Source organism: Podarcis muralis, chromosome 16 (assembly GCF_964188315.1).
Source record: "Podarcis muralis chromosome 16, rPodMur119.hap1.1, whole genome shotgun sequence".
Taxonomy (NCBI): Eukaryota; Metazoa; Chordata; class Lepidosauria; order Squamata; family Lacertidae; genus Podarcis; species Podarcis muralis.
The window spans coordinates 18,783,863-18,802,490 of record NC_135670.1 but is presented as its reverse complement, the minus strand read 5'-3'; the positions used below and the strand labels follow the sequence as shown (position 1 = coordinate 18,802,490).

At 50.2% G+C, this 18,628-nt stretch overlaps 1 protein-coding gene across 2 annotated transcripts in view; it reads left to right on the top strand.

Moving 5' to 3' along the window:
- Window positions 1–18,628, top strand: part of PCNX3 (pecanex 3) — a 47,980-nt gene that overhangs the window by 15,778 nt on the left and 13,574 nt on the right. For both annotated transcript variants that reach the window (XM_028709398.2, XM_077920728.1), the window contains exons 9-25: window positions 1,758–1,854; window positions 3,447–3,582; window positions 4,583–4,743; window positions 5,357–5,510; window positions 5,682–5,714; window positions 7,112–7,283; window positions 7,392–7,502; window positions 8,871–8,962; window positions 9,266–9,375; window positions 9,824–9,929; window positions 10,798–10,890; window positions 11,690–11,840; window positions 12,269–12,416; window positions 13,843–14,020; window positions 15,652–15,760; window positions 16,490–16,619; window positions 18,209–18,267. In XM_028709398.2, the coding sequence (XP_028565231.2) occupies window positions 1,758–1,854; window positions 3,447–3,582; window positions 4,583–4,743; window positions 5,357–5,510; window positions 5,682–5,714; window positions 7,112–7,283; window positions 7,392–7,502; window positions 8,871–8,962; window positions 9,266–9,375; window positions 9,824–9,929; window positions 10,798–10,890; window positions 11,690–11,840; window positions 12,269–12,416; window positions 13,843–14,020; window positions 15,652–15,760; window positions 16,490–16,619; window positions 18,209–18,267 (2,040 nt within the window). The remainder of the gene's footprint in view (window positions 1–1,757; window positions 1,855–3,446; window positions 3,583–4,582; window positions 4,744–5,356; window positions 5,511–5,681; window positions 5,715–7,111; window positions 7,284–7,391; window positions 7,503–8,870; window positions 8,963–9,265; window positions 9,376–9,823; window positions 9,930–10,797; window positions 10,891–11,689; window positions 11,841–12,268; window positions 12,417–13,842; window positions 14,021–15,651; window positions 15,761–16,489; window positions 16,620–18,208; window positions 18,268–18,628) is intronic.

Below are 18,628 nucleotides of genomic sequence, written 5' to 3'. Positions count from 1 at the left end.
TCCATATTGCGATTGTATCCCTGGAGGTCCGTTCTTAACCTGAAACTGTTCTTAACCTGAGGCACCACTTTACCTAATGGGGTTCCTGCTGCTGCTGCGCCGCCGGAGCACAATTTCTGTTCTCATCCTCAAGCAAAGTTCTTAACCTGAAGCACTATTTCTGGGTTAGCGGAGTCTGTAACCTGAAGCGTATGTAACCTGAAGTATATGTAACCCAAGGTACCACTGTATAGATTTAGAACAGTGGTTTGCAGAGGGGCATAGTTCAGAGGCTGCAGAGGGCAGAAGCTGGGAAATAATTGGAAGATGAACAGCCGGAAGAACAACAAGCACCAGGGGAGAGACAGCTGACAGACTCAGTCCTTGGAAAGCATTGCTGACCCCCCACTCCCAGAATCAGGCGTGCATTACGGGTAGTAGAGCAGAGAGCTCAGAGACAGAAATCTCAGATTAGCCGGCGGAGGGGTGACGTAGAATAGGGACGACGTAGTGGGGTGGGACCTTACTTGGAGCAACGCCATCATGGCATAGATACTACATTCCTTTGTCTCTCTCTGTGAATACTGAATAAATTACGTGGTAAGGACTCTTTGTGTTTTCTGCATTTTTGGCTGCCACCGGGGGAGGGATAGGATTCCCTGAGCCTTGACAGATGCCCTCCTCGGAGAGGTGCACCTGTGTTTCTTAGCAGGGACTTTCAGGAGTAATTTGAAATTGTTCCTGTTTAGCCCACAATCACTGTTTTCAGATAGTTTTTAACTGCAATTTTTAAAGAAAATTTTAAATTAATGGTAACTGTTTATAGAATGTTTTTTTAAAAATCTTTTGTTTTTGATATGTTTGCTACCCTGCGATAAGAAAGGTGAAATACTACTACTACTATAATTATTATTATTATTAGTGGTATAAAATTTAAATAATAATAGTAATTCAGGAGGGCAGGTCTTGCTTCAAGGTTGTTCACCAGTGTTTTGTGGACGGGACTAGGTTCCCTTCACCTCAGGAGGATTTTATTCAGTCATGCCTTGGATCCCGAACGCCCTGGAACTCAGATGTTTTGGCTCCTGAACACTGCAAATCCGGAAGTGAGTGTCCCGGTTTGTGAGTGTTCTTTTGGAACCTGAACATCCGACGGGGTTTCTGCGGCTTCTGATTGGCTGCAGGACCTTCCTGCAGCCAATCAGAAGCCGCAATTTGGTTTTCAAATGTTTTGGAAGTTGAATGATGGACTTCCGGAATGGATTCTGTTCGGCTTCCAAGGTACAACTGTATGTATTTATTTCTTTGTGGTATGTACAACTCACCCATTGTCCAAAGGTCCCAGGTTGTGGTTACACATATCTTATTGCAAACAATATATGAGCTGAAACCGAAACACAGAAGTCATCATAAAATCTCAATAAGAATGACTGCACAGCAGTGAGAACCAGAATAAAAACACTTTCACCAGGTAAAGAGGTGCATCTTCACCTGCCAACACGGTTGAAGCATGACACACCTAGGAGGGGAAGTTGTTATGAAGATACGGAGCCACCACCGAGAAGGCCCTGCTCATGCACACCGCTGGGTGATAGGATTACAAGCAGGGGCTCCCCTGTAGATCTTAAATATAAGGGCAGGATGATAAAGGAAGTGGTGTATGCCAGAATGTACCTTGGCTCCACTCCCTGAATAAGTGGACGCCCTCATTTCTCTCTGCATTTGCATGTAGAAGATCCCAGTTTCAGTATTCCTATCCTTTCCCCCTTTCTCTCCAGGGGTCCGGCGCTCATACACTTTTGGACTAGCTGGGGGCGGCTACGAGAATCCTGTGGCACAGCAAGTCAGTGCAGAGCACGGAACCAACAGTGGCTGGTGAGGCCTCCTGTGTTCTAAACTTGAGCGGCTGGTGTAGCATGTGGATGTGGGCTTTCTGGAAAGCGTTGAAAGTTGGGGGGGGGTGGATGCTGGAAAAGTTTCCCATGGTCCTAAACTTAGGGCTAAGTTAGCATGTTTATAATGAAGTAATCACTTGTAATACAGTGGTGCCCCGCAAGACGAAAAACCCGCTAGACGAAAGGGTTTTCCGTTTTTCAATGCGCTTCGCAAGACGAATTTCCCTATGGGCTTGCTTCGCAAGACGAAAACGTCTTGCGAGTCTTGCGATTTTTTTCGCTCCCTCCCCCTTTTCCTAAGCTGCTAAGCCGCTAATAGCCTTTTAGCCGCTAAGCCTTTAATAGCCGCTAAACCGCTAATAGCGCTAATCCGCTAAGCCGCTAATAGGGTTGCTTCGCAAGACGAAAAAACCGCTAGACGAAGAGACTCGCGGAATGGATTATTTTCGTCTTGCGAGGTACCACTGTAATCATTAGTAAACAAATATATTCTTCTCATAATAATCATTAGTAAACAAATCTTTTCTTCAAAGAAAGATACACTGCAATCCTATACTCACTTAACTGCAAGGAAGTCCCACTGAACTCAATGAAGCTTACATCTCAGTAGCCATTTATGGTTCCGCTTTTGGGGGGTTTGTACATTGCTGTATTCAAGGCTTTCCTGGAACATTTGATTTTTGTTGAAATACTTGTAAATCTTTTAATGATAGCCTAGTAGCATATATTTCTCTCATTTGACATACAGTCAGAGTAAACCTGTTGAAATCCATGGACATTAGGTCAATCATTATCTAGATCAGGGTTTCCCAAACATTGAGCTGCATAGATAAACGGCCGGACTTTGTTTAAGGCCGCTTCCTGCGTTCCTTGTCTAATGGTTTTAGGCCAGGGAGGAGCCATAGCTCAGTGGAAGGTGCATCATTTGTATGCAGAAGACCCCAGCTTCAATTCCTGGTGGGGCCAGTTAGGGCTGGGAGAGCTCCCTGGAGCCCTGATTCCAGTCAGAGCAAGACAGTACTGAGCTAGACCGACAAATGGCCTGGCTCAGTTTCAGGCATCTTCCTGCCTTCTTCCTATGTTAGTGCATCAGATTGTGACTGGAGAGACCCAGGTTCAAATTCCCCCTCAGCCATGAAACCCAATGGGTGATCTCAGTCCAGTCACCAGATCTTAGCCTAACCTCATGGGGTTGTTGTGAGGATACAGTAGGTGATGGCAAGAACCAGTGAGCTACTAGCGGGACTGTAAACTTAATAAAGAAATAGCTTGAATTGGTATCATGCATTGATTATCCGAAAGTAATGGATGGTGAAAGTGTGGGGAATCTGTGGCCCTTCAGATGTTGCCGGACTCCAACTCCCATCAGCCTCCAGCCATCATGGCCAGTCGTCAGGGTTGATGGGAATTGTAGTCCAGCAACATCTGGAGGCCTGCAGCTTCCCTATTCCTGATGTAAGCAAACTCCCACTTATAGGACCTGTTGGTTGCCCTGGGATACATGCCTCCCATCACCAGCCTCTCTCTGGTGATTGCTGCTGCATCACACTCCTCCTCTGTTTGCTTTGGCAGGGACAGGCATTCGCATTCCTCCAGCTTCAACTCTGCAGAGGTACCGGAAGGGACGCCTGCCCTTACGCTGCTGCAGCCACGCCCCGTGGTTCTACAGGGCATGCAAGTGCGCCGGGTGCCACTGGAAATCCCTGAGGTGAGGCCCTGGGACCCAGGTGGCAACACTGAAATCGCTTGGGCTTCCTCGGAAAGAGCCACGAATGGGTTGCATCGCTTTGTAATTTTGTGAGGCGCCTCAAATGTGGGAAATTTCAGACAGAAGAGGTATAAGTTACCTGACACAAAAGGCGCTTTTAAGCTCTCCTCCTTGCTTGGGTGATAAGACCTGCTCGGCATGCCAGCTCTGGAAGACATGGGCTGCTTCCCTGAGATCTTGCAGGAACTCAGTTTGCCCTGCGAGATCTCATGAGAGCATCCGAAAGCTGTTGCACACAGCAGGCAAGGCAGAGAGCTTAAAAGCTCTTTCTGTGCTGGGTAACTCCAAGGGAATTGGACACAAAAGAGCTTTGCATCTCTCTGCTTTGCTTGGATGTAACCTGAGCAATTTCAACCAACCTGCCTTCAACCGCATGTGGTTGGAATTGCGCAAGTTACATGTGTGTAAATTGCAGCCATACTCTATTTGATCTCCCAAGTCCTAGTCCAACACTCCGACCACTGCACCACACTGGCTTCCTAGAGTACTACTGCTATGGGGCAGCTCTATAAATTAAGTAGGTAAATAAATATGGGGAAAGCAAAATGTCACCTAGAGAAGGATCTGAAATAGTTTACTTGAAGTTTGTTTAATTCTAGATTGGTGTTTTTGTGTGTTGTAAACCGATTTTTCTTTCTTTAAAATACAAAGTGGTATAGAAATGAAATTAATAATAATAATTGTACTCTCCCAGTTTATTTCATTTGTGAAAAACGGGCTTAGCAGAATTCGATTTTTCTGGGACAAAAACTGCAGAGGGCAGGGGCAGAGAGATTGAAAAGTAAGAGGGACTTGAGAAAGGGGGCATTATTTGTGGGTTCAGCTTTTACTTTCTGGCCAGGAGGCGAAGTCTCTTTCCTTTTAAACGGTTTTGGGGGTGATGGGATGGGTCCTGAGTGGAGTGGCAGAACCGACCCAGTTAATTGGCTGTTTTCTGCAGTTCGACCTTCTGGACCAGGAATCGCTGCACGAATCCCAGGAGAACACGCTGATGATTGAGGACAAATGCCACCCTCGCCAATACTACAAGTTCTGGGTGCTGCCTGGGCGCTGGATGCGAGTGCGCTATGACCGCCTGGCCTTGCTGGCTCTGCTGGACCGGTGAGTGACACACCCAGCTGCTCGTCTGGCCAGGATCCAGGCAGTCCTGTCTCCCCAGTGATGCCTCTTCCTGCGAAAGGTGCCTCTGGGCATATGGCAGCCATAAAGGTGAAAGATGAGGCTGGCAAAGTCTCACAGGTAACTGCTGAATGGACGACTGGCACCTCCTTGGTTACACGCCGTCCAGATCTTTGGGTTTCTGAAGCCACTTTGCAACCTCACAACTTTGGAAAGCTGTAGCCCAAATGGTCACAAGATAACGGATTTGCTCACGAGCCCTTGGGTGGATTTGGACAATACTTTTGAGAAAAATAGCAGAACCCTTCTGAAAACAACCCCCCTGCCTGTTTCTGATCTCCGCCCTGTCCCTGGAATGCCGCTTAAGTGTGCTGAAAGGTGAAAATTGGGCTTTCCGATTCAACATAAGGAAGCAGATTTTAGTTACGCATTTTTCTAATGACCAGCTGGGATGGAACAGTTCAAGGAGAAGTCCTTGCTGCCTCGCTATGATGGGAGCAGCCCCAGCCTCCCTCCTCTTCCCTCCTCTGCTGCCTATTGCTGCCAGGTGGCAGTGGATGGTCAGTGATGCTCCGTTCTTCCTCTGCCCCTCCAGGAACCGGCGAGTGGCAGAGAACGTGTTTGTGGTGGTGCTGGTGAGCCTGGTAGCTTTCCTTGGATACCTCCTCCTCCTCCAGGGCTTCTTCCGGGACATTTGGGTGTTCCAGTTCTGCGTGGTCATCGCCAGCTGCCAATACTCTCTGCTGAAGGTGAGTCTGTGGAGCCCTGTCTGCGGCTGAGCATGTAGCTTTGCCATTCGATGAGTGTATTTTCAGTACTGCTCCCCTCCTCCCCCTGGATGTCCTGAGGGTGCATTTTCTCTGCAAGGAGACCTGATGTATCTAACCTCCCGCCCCTTTTCCTGCCATCTTTTTTTTCAGAGTGTCCAACCTGATGCTGCTTCGCCGATGCATGTGAGTATCAAACTGCTGGGAATTTGAGCAGGCTTGAGAGTGTGTGTGCGTGCGCACAAGGATAGCAGATACGGCTTTGGTTGGTTGAGGATGCTTCCCTTGGATGCACTTTTGTGCATGTTGTGTGGAATCAGTTTATTAGTGGGCCTCGTGCACCCGAGAGCTGGGAACGGGAGGACAGGGCAGGAAGTACCATCCGCCGGGGGTGGGCAATGGGGCAATTGCTCTCAGCCAGGTGTGGGAACCTCTGGCCTGTGGTCCAACCTTGTTCCACCAGGGTTTCCAGATTGATCCGCAAGGTAGTTTACTCCCTGAAACCATGCCCACCCGTCAATCAGCTGACGCCACCTCAATGGGTGGCTAATGCCACCTGATAGGCTGGGCATTGGAATGGACCTTTAAAGCCCTCAATGGCTTCTTCCCTGCATACCCTAAGGAGCATCTCCATCCCAGTTATTCAGTCTGGACACAGGTCCAGCTCCAAGGGCCTTCTGGCAGTTCCCTCACTGCGGGAAGTGAGGTTGCAGGGAACCAGGCAAAGGGCCTGTGGAACGCCCTCCTGTCAGATATCAAAGAGAGAAACAATTACATGACTTTCAGTAGACATCTGAAGGCAGCCCTGTATAGGGAAGATGTAAGTATTCGATGCTTTATTGTGGTTTTCTAATTTGTTGGAAGCCACCCAGAGTGATTGGGGCAACCCAGTCAGATGGGCAGCATATAAATTTATTATTATTATTATTATTATTATTATTATTATTATTATTATTATTATTATTACTGAAGGAGGATTGACCGATGGGCAAAGGGGTTCAGTGCTACCTGGCTCAGGTGCATGAGAGACCTCCCCATTTCTCACACGATCAAACCCTGCAGGAAGCTGATGGGCAGGAAGGTCAGTCCTACCTTGTTTGGGCACAGAAGGTTCCCAAGGGCCCAACAGCCAGGTGATTTCCGGGCACAATGCCAGCCACTGCACAATGGATTTTAACAGCCAGGTAGCGGCTTCGGGGCGGGGGGGAATACACAGAAGAGGCAAAGTATGTTTCTAGGTGGATGAGTTGTAAGATCTCTGAAAGAAAAATGACAGCATGTTTACTGACTGGAGGAGTCCAGCTTACCCCCCTCCCGGTGCCACCGATGGAGACATATGACCTGGCAATCATCCGGCATGTGAATGAAGAATGGGAGGGGCCTGATAATTATCTGGCCTGTAGGTCCAGCCCCCTGCTCACCGCTGCCTTCCGCTGCATGCATGAAAGATGGCCTTGGAAGGCAGACATGAAGCAGTCCCTGCCCAGAGACCTCGCAGCCTTGTGCTAGTTGCTGTCCCTAAGAGGAAGCATCCCTCGCCCCTTTTCTCAAGGGGGCTTTTCTGCTTTCCCTTCCTCCGGCAGGGGCACAACTGGATCATCGCCTACAGCCGCCCTGTTTACTTCTGCGTGGCGTGCCTCTTGATTTGGTTTCTGGACCTCTGCGCCCATGCCATGCCCCTCCCACCCGTCTCCTTCTACGACCTCACCCTCTTCTCCGCCGGCTTCTTCTACTGCGCCCGAGACGTGGCGATCGGTGAGTGGCTGGTGGGGTGGCCCATGGCTGGCAAGAGACTCCGCGGGCGGCTCATGGGGTCATTCGAATGTCCGTGGCTTGATTCCGTTTTTTTCTTTTCTCACCCAGTTTTCACCCTCTGCTTCCCAGCCATCTTCCTCTTCGGACTCCTCCCCCAAGTCAACACTTGCTTCATGTACCTTCTGGAGCAAGTGGACATGAACATCTTTGGTGGAACAGGTGCAGAGAGAAGAGGGGAAGGGTGAAAGGGGAGGGGCTGGGGCTGAGGGGGTCTCGGGGTTCTGCTGGAGGTACAGAGCACATTCCTCTTCGTCCTCACTGGTTCGCGTGAAAAAAGGGCAATGCATTGCTGAGCTGAGCATCCGTAGTGGAGCTGGGTATGGACTGCAGCACTTCAAACCGTGGGTCCAAGGTGGGACCCCCATAGTGCAGGCTGCAAGAGGCATTATGGAAGGTGGAGGGGCTTGGAACTGAGGGACTGGGTCAGGAGGTCCATCCACTCATAGCTGCGACTCCACCCTGCCTCCAAGCCAATTTGTCAGCCCCAGAAATGTTTGAAAAGCTCTCCCTTGTCTCCCTCCACTGTCCTGATCTGTTGATGCAGAGGCAGGTGGAAATAACAGGGTCAGAGGTACACGGAGGAGTGGGCTGCACCTCCTCCCCCACTCCGCCCACAGGACTTAGTGTCCTGGAACTGTAGGGCCTGGAAGGGACCCCCCAGGGTCATGTAGTCCAACCCCCTGCAACTCAGGAATCACGCCTAATCATGACTGTGCAGGGATCACCATGGTGGGGTACCGGTTGCTGGAAGCCACAGGAGGCGAGAGTGCTCTTGTGCTTGGGTTGTGGCTGCAGAAGCGGTATGGGGCAGATGAGAGGGAGCCAGCGTAGAACTCCCTGCTATTCAGCTCAGGGCCCAGGTCACTTTAGAGAGCACCTTATACAACCCAGTGCATTGCTGTGTTCTGTGGGAAATTTTCTCCTGCAAGTTCCTAAGATCTCAGAAGCCGCCTCTGCAGTAGCTCAGAGGAGCAGGGCTTGTAGCCCCTGTTCTGTGGACTGTTCCTGTCCAGAGATGACACCCAGGCACCCACCATCTGCACTGTTGAGAAACGGTTGAAGACATTTTTGTTCCGGCAAGCTGTCCCTGCTAGATAAGTGTGTCTTACCTATGAGTTTCTACTTTGTTAGGGTTTCAGTCTTGTTTTAAGCCTACCTGTTGCTTTTGTGTTTTTAACTGTTTATAATTATTGTGTGTAAATTGCTTTGAGACAGTGTTTAGAAGGCACTTGATACATTAATTGTAATAATACAGTCGTACCGGAATCCGTTGGACTCCCAAAACGTTCAAAAACCAAATTGTGGCTTCTGATTGGCTGCAGGAAGCTCCTGCAGCCAATCAGAAGCTGTGAAAGCCACATCGAAAATTCCGGTTCCAAAAGAACGTTCGCAAACCAGAACAGTCACTTCCGGGTCTGTGGCATTCAGGAGCCAAAATGTCCGAGTTCCAGGGCGTTTGGGATCCAAGGTACGACTGTAATGATGATAATTTATGGTGCTAACTTCTCTTTCTCTCCCCACCCACAGCTGCCACCAGTCCCCTCACCGCCCTTGTTGCTCTTCTGCGCAGCCTCCTCGTGGCTGCCCTTCTGTACGGTTTCTGCCTCGGGGCCATCAAGGTACCTGACCTTTGTGGGGAGCGAACGGGCCAGACTTGCCTTTGGGGAATGGGCCGGGGCTGGGTGTTGGCATTGAGCTCCAGGGCAGGTTCAGGTGGTTTGCTTTGTGGTCACACTGCACAAAGTGTGTCTGAAGCAACGGTGCCATCCGATCAGGTCTAGGTTGGGGGGGGTGTGTCCTCTTTTGGCTGCCTGCTAGGGCTGTGTATTGCTGGCTTTGGGTTTCAAGCGGGGGCTTTGAGGTGTTGCGGTTTCTCTGAGCCTGATTGGTTTAGTTTCTCTCCTCTTTGCTCTCTCTCCCAGACTCCGTGGGGTGACCAGCACGTGCCCGTCCTCTTCTCCGTCTTCTGTGGCCTCCTCATGGCACTCTCGTATCACCTGAGCCGCCAGAGCAGTGACCCGACTGTGCTCTGGTCTGTATCCCACCCGGGATGGATGGGGAGTGCAGCCTGCAGCAGCAGAGAGCAAGGAGGGAGTTGGGGCTCCTGAGTGGCAGGGATACAATTCGGGGGGGAGGGGAGAGAGCAGGGTTTGCAATCAATAGCTGCTGGGAGGTAGAAGGATGAGAGAGGGGAGGATTGCTGGGGACAGTGGAGCAGATTCCTATGGGAGGCGGTGGACTCTCCTTTCTTGAAGGTTTCGAAGCAGAGGTTGGATGGCCATCTGTTATGTGCGATCTAGTTGAGATTCCTGCGTTTGCAGGGGTTGGACTAGATGACCCTCAGGGTCCCCTGCCGACTCTACAGTTCTGTGATTCTATGACTCCCCAAGTTGGCTTGACATGGGGAGAGGCATAAGCCTGCTGGGGATTTCCTAACCCTACTTCTTCTCTTCCCTGTTTGTCTCCCCCGGACGGGACAGGTCTTTGATACGAAGCAAGCTTTTCCCTGAATTTGAAAACCGCAATGTGGAGAGCCCCCCACTTGGAATTAAGGATCCGCTGCCTGAGAAACTACGCAGCTCCCTGGTGAGTAAGGAGGCTTGAGGAATTTGGGTGGGTGGGTGGGTGTTGAAAAGCTCACTCACCTGAGGCACAGCCCCCGAATTCATTTGCAAATTGGGCGTAGTCTGCGCTGAGCCAGGCGGCGGGAGGAGAGCTGCCTTTTTCATTTTAATTTTCCTTGCAACATCCCAGGGAAGGGTAGCACGCCATCACCCCAAGGAGCATTTCCATCCACATTTTAAAGCGATGGTGCTTCTTCGCTTCTCCAACAGGCTGTGAGCTGTAAAATTTAAAAAGTAGGGGGAGTGGGGAAGTTGAAATACAGCCCGTAAACCGCCTTTCATGTGGATTAAATAAAAAAGAACCGCGCTTGCAAAGGGGCTATCTGTTGGTCACGTGCAAAATTGATATGGTTTGAGTTCAGTCTGCTCTGTCCATCCCTGCTGGTGAGGTGGGTGGGGCAGCCTGGAAAAGGAAAAAGAAGGGGGTCTGCCCTATGCAGTTTTACTTCTTCACTGATAAATGGTGTCCTAGCAACGGGCCATCCCAGAGCTTAAAACAGGGCTGTCCAACAGGTTGACTGCTATCTACTGTTAGATCGACCGGTGTCCATGGTAGGTCGTGGGATCCTTCCCCCCCCCCCCCAAAAAAAAAGCTCAGCAGCACTGCCATTTATTTTATAGTGGAAGTAAATCTCAGTCTTTTAAAAGTTGGACATGCCTGGCTTAAAATATCGACATAGTAGCGATCATCCATAAGAGAAAGTTGTGATGGGCTTTTTGAAGAAGGAGGGTGTGGGGCTCAGGTGTCTGTGTCACCTCTAAAGCAAAGGGTGATGTGCACAGAGAAAGTCCCAGCTTCTCACTTCCCCTTCCTCCTCGCCCCAACGCAGCGGGAGATCCTTCACTCAGACCTGGTCATGTGCCTCGTCATCGCTGTCCTGACATTTGCCATCAGCGCCAGCACCGTCTTCATCGCTCTTGAGGTACCCGTGGGAAGAAAGGCGTGGCGTTGGTGGGTGTGGGAGACAGAGACTCCAAAGGAGCTTGGGTGCTGCTTTGCGCAGGGAGTGTCAGCGGTTGCCGAGGAGGTGCCCAGCGCTCCAGAGCCAAAAACTTGAGATCTGTGGGGTCCGGTGATGTCACAGATTTGCCAGTGTCTGTGGACCCAGCGGCAGTAATGGGGGTGGTACTAGAGGTAGAAGGAAGGAAGGCAATCATAGATTCATAGAATTGGAAGGGACCCTGGCAATAATCTAGCCCAACCGCCTGTGATGCAGGAATATTCAGCTGTCCCGTACTGGGATTGAACCTGCAACCTGGGCGCTATAAGCACAGCACTCTAACCGACAGAGCTATCCAGGGAGTAGCTGTGAAGGCCTGGAAAAAGAATTGGGTTAGGGGATCGCATGACAACACCCCTCCCCACAGAATTTTAAAGAGAAAATTGAAAACCTCATGTGAACCATGTGTGAAGGGACCATCAGGGTCATCTAGATTTAAGAGTCTCATGCTATATTGACTAAGCTGTTTTCTGCCCAGCTTGTTGGCACCAGCGTCCCCCTGCCACCGCCGCCCCCCCCCCCCCGGCAGTCCAGCAGTTCTTTGAGCTGCTCACTTAGATAACCCCTGGCAGGTAGGCATTACTTAGTCTAGTAAGCTTGCACACACAGAAGAAAAACAGTGAGTGAGCAGGTGCTTTAGGCTAACAAGTTTAACAGCAACGCTTTATGTGCCTGCAGTGTACTTTATTGCATCGCCCGCCTCTTGTTCTGCCCTTCCCAGTCTGTTCTAGGTTATGTGCTCTACGCTTTGGCCGGCCTGGTGGGCTTCGTCACTCACTACCTGCTGCCCCAGCTGCGGAAGCAGCTGCCCTGGTTCTGCCTCTCGCAGCCGGTGCTGAAGCCACGCGAGTACAGCCAGTTTGAAGTGCGCAGTAAGTACCCCGGGTACACGTACGCGGGCAGGCGTCCCTAAACATGATGTTCCCCTGAGCTCTTGAGCAGGGAGAGGCTGCCTTTGGAGGGTTCATTGCTCTCAGCTCAGCCCTGGGATGGTGCAGACATGGGGTGATGCCTTTGTGCACCTGGACTTCTTAAGACACAAAGCAGAGCTTCTAGGTAGGTTTGAGACGCAGTGCAGCAAGGCTTAAGCCCCCAGGGAAGCACTGTGGCTCAGTGGTGCTGCATGCGAAGCAGGTTCAATCCCTGCCATGTCTTGGTAAGGCTGGGAGAGACAGCCCTGCCTCTAACCCTGGAGAGCTGCTGCCGGTCAGTGAAGACAGTCCTCAGCTAGATGAGCCAAGCAGGTGATTGAGCATCATCTTATGTTCCTGTGTGCCTTCCTCCACTCAACGTCTTCCAGGTGCTGCCCAGCTGATGTGGTTTGAGAAGCTCTACGCCTGGCTACAGTGTGTGGAGAAATACTTCATCTACCCAGCTGTGGTGCTCAACGCTCTCACCATTGATGCCCACTTGGTCAGCACTCCACGGCAGGACAAGTTCTGCATCTAGTAAGTCCCACTCCCACGCTGGGCTGCAACTTCATTGTATGGTGGCAGGGGCTGCTGTGGTGGACTTTCTCTCCCTCCCTCCCTCCCTCCGCTCCTTCTCTCTGTCACCTTCTGCACTTCTGGGTAGAAAGCTGTCTTAAGGGTTCTCTAGTGCCAAAAATGTTTGCACCAGGAAAACATGACTCCCTAAGACTACATTTGCACCATATATATTTGAAACTGTATGATACCAGCTTCAACAGTCATGGCTTTCCCCAAAGAATTCTGGAAGCTGCAGTTTGTTACAGGTGCAGAGAGCTGTTAGGAGACTCCTTATTCTCCTTGTGGAGCTGCAATTCCCAGACTTCCTCGTGAAGAGAGATAAATTGTTTAAGCACTCTTGAGAATTGTATTTTTCTGTGCGGGGAATATAGTGGTCTCTTAACAACCTTCGGCACCCTTAACAAGCCACAGCTCCCGGGATTTTGGATGAGGGGGAACCATGACCGCTTAAAGCGGTATCATAGTGTTTAAAATTATGTTGTGAATATGGTCTTTTCCCACCTGGTGTCTTTCAGAGGTTTTGAACCACAATTCTGATCAGCATGCTAGCTGGGGCTGATGGCAGCTGTAGCCTAACGTATCTGGGGGGCACCAGGTTGGGGAAAGCTGCTCTAAATTATGGCTGTCAGAAAACCCTTGTGTAGCTGCATCATTTTCAGAATATGTTGTGTGCTTGCTGATCACAGGGATTGGGTGTGGGTGTGTACTTGGGCCATGAGTACTGAGAAACTCCACTCGTGCCTCTTCCAATCATTTTTTGACTTCTGAGATGTCCATATAACTTCCAAGCAAAGGGTAGCAAATGATCAGCCTAATAAGCCAATATCCTTAAGCATACTGAATTTGCAATATGAAATCCTGTGCTTGCTCACCATTTGCGCAGAATGATCTAATAGCATTGGCCGCCAAGACTGGATTTTTGTGTGTGTACTTCTGTTACTGCCCAGGCTGAGGCGTTGGCGCTGAACTGAAAGCGTGTGCTTATGTGTGTGTTTACGTGAGTTTCTAGCTGTTGCGTTTATGAAGCTGTGCTTCGAACGTCAGTGGGCGGTGCCTGGCAGAATCTCAGAAGCCAGAGCGTACCGGGAGGGTGGGGGACTGAGGGGAACTTTTGTGTCTGCATTTGGCTCTTTGGTTCTCCCCATGAATAGCAGGAGCGGTGTTCATAGTCTGCAGAAAAACATTTCGCAGAAGCATTGCACGATCCATTTGTGATCAGAAATCATGAACACTGGCCTCCAAATGCCTTTGGCTAGCAATAAACTTTTAAGAACCTTGGGTTTCCCTTTTTATTTTTATTTTTGCTGGCTGTAGAGGACAGATGCACGAGTAACATATTCTCTCTTCTTTTCCCTTTCCCTGCCTCCCTCCCCTCTAATCCCAGTTGCCGAGCCCTCCTCATCACCATTGCAGGCATGAAACTTCTGCGCTGCTCCTTCTGCTGCCCCCCTCAGCAGTACGTCGCCCTGGGCTTCACTGTCCTCTTCTTCCAGTTTGACTACAAGCAGTACTCCGAGGGCTTCCTCACCGACTACTTTGTCATGTCCATCCTCTTTAGCAAGGTGGGTGCTGACCTGAACCCCCCTCTCCTGTCAGGAAGAGAGTCCTGGAATCATAGAGTTGGAAGGAACCCTGAGAATCATTCCTGCAATGTAGGAATATGTAGCTCTCCCATACGGCGATCGAACCTGCAACCTAGGCATTATCAGCAACGCGCTCTAACCAGTCCTTAGACTGTGGCAGAATAGGCAGCTTTGTTTGGTGTCCAAGGGGCTAGGATAATGCATTGCAGTGCCTTCCTCTGACTTGGTGCCATTCATTTGGGAAGTGATAGCAGATCTTCTATGAACTAATATCAAACTCCTTCTCTGAGTGTGAATTCTTTATTTTATTCATTCATTCATTCATTCATTCATTTGATTTCTGTTTCTCCTTGGAGCTCAAGGTGGTGGCATATGTGGTTTCCCCTCCTTCCCATTTTTTCCTCCCAACAACTCTGTCAGGTAGGCTAGGCTAAGAGACAGCCAATGGCCCAAGGTCACCACCCAGTAAGCTCCTTCCCTTACAAAAAGAGCAAATTTGAACCCTGGTCTCCCAGGTCCTTAGTCCAGCACTCTAACCATTGCACGACACTGGCTTTTACATAGCCAAAAGAAATTCCATTGTCCATTCACAGCAAGGAAGTATCACCAGGCTCAGGAGAACTCAAAAGTTTGCAGAAGCATAAGAAATGGAAGGAGGGGTCCCTCAAACAGCCCAAAGTAGAATTGAGTGTGGCTCAGTGGAATGCTAGCTGACTGTTAGGGGAGGGGAAATGGATGGTGTGGGAAAGGTGAATGGAATGGAGTGTCCTGCAAGGTGGCATGGCTAGCTGGTTGGCTGGAGCTATGAACTGGAGCACTTTGCACTGCAACCTTCTGTTGCAGATATCACTGGTATCCAGTGGTTGGCTCCATACTTGCAATTGAGGAACTGGCTTGTTCTAACACGGCAGTCCCTATTTGCGTCCTGCGCTCTTGAGTTTAGATTGCCTTCTGTTTATTTACTGATTGGTTGGTTTTATTTTTCTGTAGATTTCTGGCCTGCTTTTCAACTGGCATTCCCAAGGCAGTTCGCAACATACAAAAATGCAGTAAACCCATTAGCCGCCTTACAGTTTAAACAAAGGGAAACCAAAGGTTTCTGCTTCTGTTTTTAACCATTTGTACCTCTCATTCCTTCTCAGTGTATTGAGGGAACCCAATAGTTTTGGGTTACCCTGTCCAGAGGACTACATAATCATTGTCACCCGCTACGCTATCTGGAAGGGCTTTTTGTCTTCTTTACCCGATAAAGAGTCATTCCCTGGCAGCATAGAAAATCAAAAAGGAAGGAAGGAGTTTTGGAAGTGGCATGCTGTGCAGTCTTTGACAAGGAGTGTCTGGTGCAGGTCAAAGAGGAGGAGCAGGACAGGCAGGGACTCCCCAGATTGTGGACCAACCCATTGGGAATAGGGAAGGTGACCCAGGACTTCTAACGGGCAATTTTTCCTTTATCAAATTCAAGTGGGGCCTGTCCCTTAACCATCCCGGTCTCTGGAGTGGGGCAAATCTGCTCCCTCTCTGCTCCGATCCGCTAGTCTCTACTGTTGGACTGAGCTCCATGTGGATAAACTTCTCTGTTCTTCTTTTCCCGCACCCCATCCCCTCTCCAGCTGTGGGACCTCTTATACAAGCTCCGGTTTGTGCTCACCTACATCGCCCCCTGGCAGATCACGTGGGGCTCTGCTTTCCACGCCTTCGCTCAGCCGTTCGCCGTACCTCGTATCCTTTTCCTATTGCGGCAGCCAAGGGGGTGGAGGGCAGCGTGTTCAGAGTTTTCCTCAGTAATATTCAGTTCATTTCATGAAATTCATTTCATGAAACACTTGAGTGTTTTACAAATGATGAGTGATGCAAACGGAAATAATTCCCCCTACTCCGTTTCTGTCCTTCGCTCTCAACGCAACCCCTGTCATCAAACAGGAGTGGCAGCAGACTCAGGACAGCATATTTAACCAGTGGGATTCACTGCCACATGATGTTCTGGTGGGCAGCATAAGCTGCTTCTAGGAAGATTCAGTTCGTCAGTGACTCTGTAGCTTGAATTGGAGCAGCCACGGTCAACATTTTTACTTGTTTCCTGTTATCTATACCCCCAACTTTCCTTCAAGGAGCTCAGCATGGTTCTCTGCCTCTCTGATCCCCAAAGCAGCTCTGTGACGTAGGTTAGGCCGAGAGAGGCAGTGACTGGCCCAAGGTCGCCCATTGAGCTTCCTGGCTGAGTGTGGGTGTGAACCCTGGTCTCCCAGATCCCAGTGCATCACTCTCACTCCTACAGCACCCTGTTTTGGTGAATGCTGCAGACAGAGAGCAGGTGGCTGGCTGTAACTTTCAGCACCTGGGGTGTGCTGACATTGGACATTGAACCAGCAGCAAGAGTAGCCAGGTATTTGACTTTGTCCTTTTTGAACTTGACGCTGACGTTTCCTTGACTGCTGCCTGCCTGTCCAGACTCTGCAATGCTGTTTGTCCAGGCTGTCCTATCTGCTCTGTTCTCCACCCCTCTCAACCCGCTGCTGGGCAGCGCCGTCTTCATCATGTCATACGCTCGCCCCGTCAAGTTTTGGGAGCGCGACTACAAGTAAGTGCCGAGCATGTTGCAGGGAGACCCTGGAGCCAATCTCCCTTGCCACTCAGCCGCTAATAGTAGTAGTAGTAGTAGTAGTAGTAGTAGTAGTAGTAGTAGTAGTAGTAATAATAATAATAATAATTATAATTATACCCCACCCATCTGACTGGGTTTCCCCAGCCACTGGGCAGCTTCCAGCAAAATATTAAAATACAATAATTCATCAAATATTGAAAGCTTCCCTAAACAGAGCCGCCTTCACATGTCTTCTAAAAGTCAGATAGATGTTTAATTCTTTGACATCTGATGGGAGGGCGTTCCATAGGGTGGGCGCCACTACCAAGAAGGCCCTCTGCCTGGTTCCTTGTAACTTCGCTTCTCGCAGTGAGGGAACTGCCAGAAGGCCCTCGGCGCTGGACCTCAGTGTCCGGGCAGAATGATGGGGGTGGAGACGCTTCTTCAGGTATACTGGGCCAAGGCTGTTTAGGGCTTTAAAGGTCAGCACCAACACTTTGAATTCTGCTCGGAAACATACTGGGAGCCAGTGTAGGTCTTTCAGGACTGGTGTTATGTGGTCTCGGCAGCCGCTCTCAGTCACCAGTCTAGCTGCTGCATTCTGGATTAGTTGTAGTTTTCTGGTTCACCTTCAAAGGTAGCCTCACGTAGAGCGCATTTCAGTAGTCCAAGCAGGAGATAACCAGAGCATCTACCACTCTGGCGAGACAATCCATGGGCAGGTAGAGTCTCAGTCTGCGTACCAGATGGAGCTGGTAGACAACTGCCCTGGACACAGAATTGACCTGCGCCTCCATGGACAGCTGTGAGTCCAAAATGACTCCGGAGTGAGCTTTCTACAATAGGGACATAAATGTTGTCTTGTATGGAGACAGCTCTTTGGTCCATCTAGCCCAGCATTGTCTACCCCAGGGGTGGGGAACTCCCATCATCCCTCATCACTGGCCGTGCTGGCCGGAGCCCATGGGAGTTGTAGTCCAGCGACGTCTGGAAAGCCACAGGTTCCCCACTCTTGGTCTACACCAGGGTTTCCCAAACTTGGGTCTCCAGCTGTTTGGGGACTGCAATTCCCATCATCCCTGACCGCTGGTCCTGCTAGCTAGGGATGATGGGAGTTGTAGTCCCAACAACCACTGGGGACCCAAGTTTGGGAAACTGGCAGTGGATCTGTCTGTTTAGAGTTTCAAGTGGGAGACAATTCCCAGCCCTACCTGGAGATGCCAGGGATGGAACCCAGAACCTCCTGCTTGCAAAGGGACTCCTCTGCCACTGAGCTACAGCCCTTCCTCACTGGATCACAGGGTCCGTGCTCTTGGCCTCCCTTCTTCTGGAGAAAGGTCTCATCTAGGGGTGGGCAATGCTACTCTTTCCTTTTTTTGCCAAGGACCACATTCCTGCTGGTTGTGGGTGGGACTGGATCCAGGGGTGGGCAGGCCAGAGCCAGAAGTTTGTCTCCCTCCCTGCCCTGGGGGCTGCTGTGGGAAAACTCAGGAGGTCCGAACTGATTACTTGCAAAGACATTTCTAAGTCAGGCTGAGGACCACAGGTTGCTCCCCCCTTCTCTAATCTCTCTCTCTCCTTCTCAGCACCAAGAGAGTTGACCATTCCAACACCCGACTGGCCACGCAGCTTGACCGCAACCCAGGTGTGTTTCCAGGGGTGGCCCCCTACTGGAGAGCTTGAGGCTGGCAGCAGGGCGAGTGGAGGCACAAAACTGTTTTCTCCGGCTCCTAGTGCACTTCTTATGTCAACCTGGTCTGAAAAAAGTCACTGTTCCATAAGAGTAAATCTTGTGCTTTAGTTCTGTGGCTGTTTTCCAGCTCTCTGTCCACCTTTCTGTGTAATTCCGCACATTTAAGATAATTTTGCCGTGCAATCTTAAGCGTGTTTTCATGTAAAGGAAATCCCACAGCCTTCTGTGGGTCTGACTAATAAGTGCTGTTTCGTATCCAGACATTGCCGGCTCGAAAGACTAAAGGCCATATTAGATGTAACTTTAGTGCAGC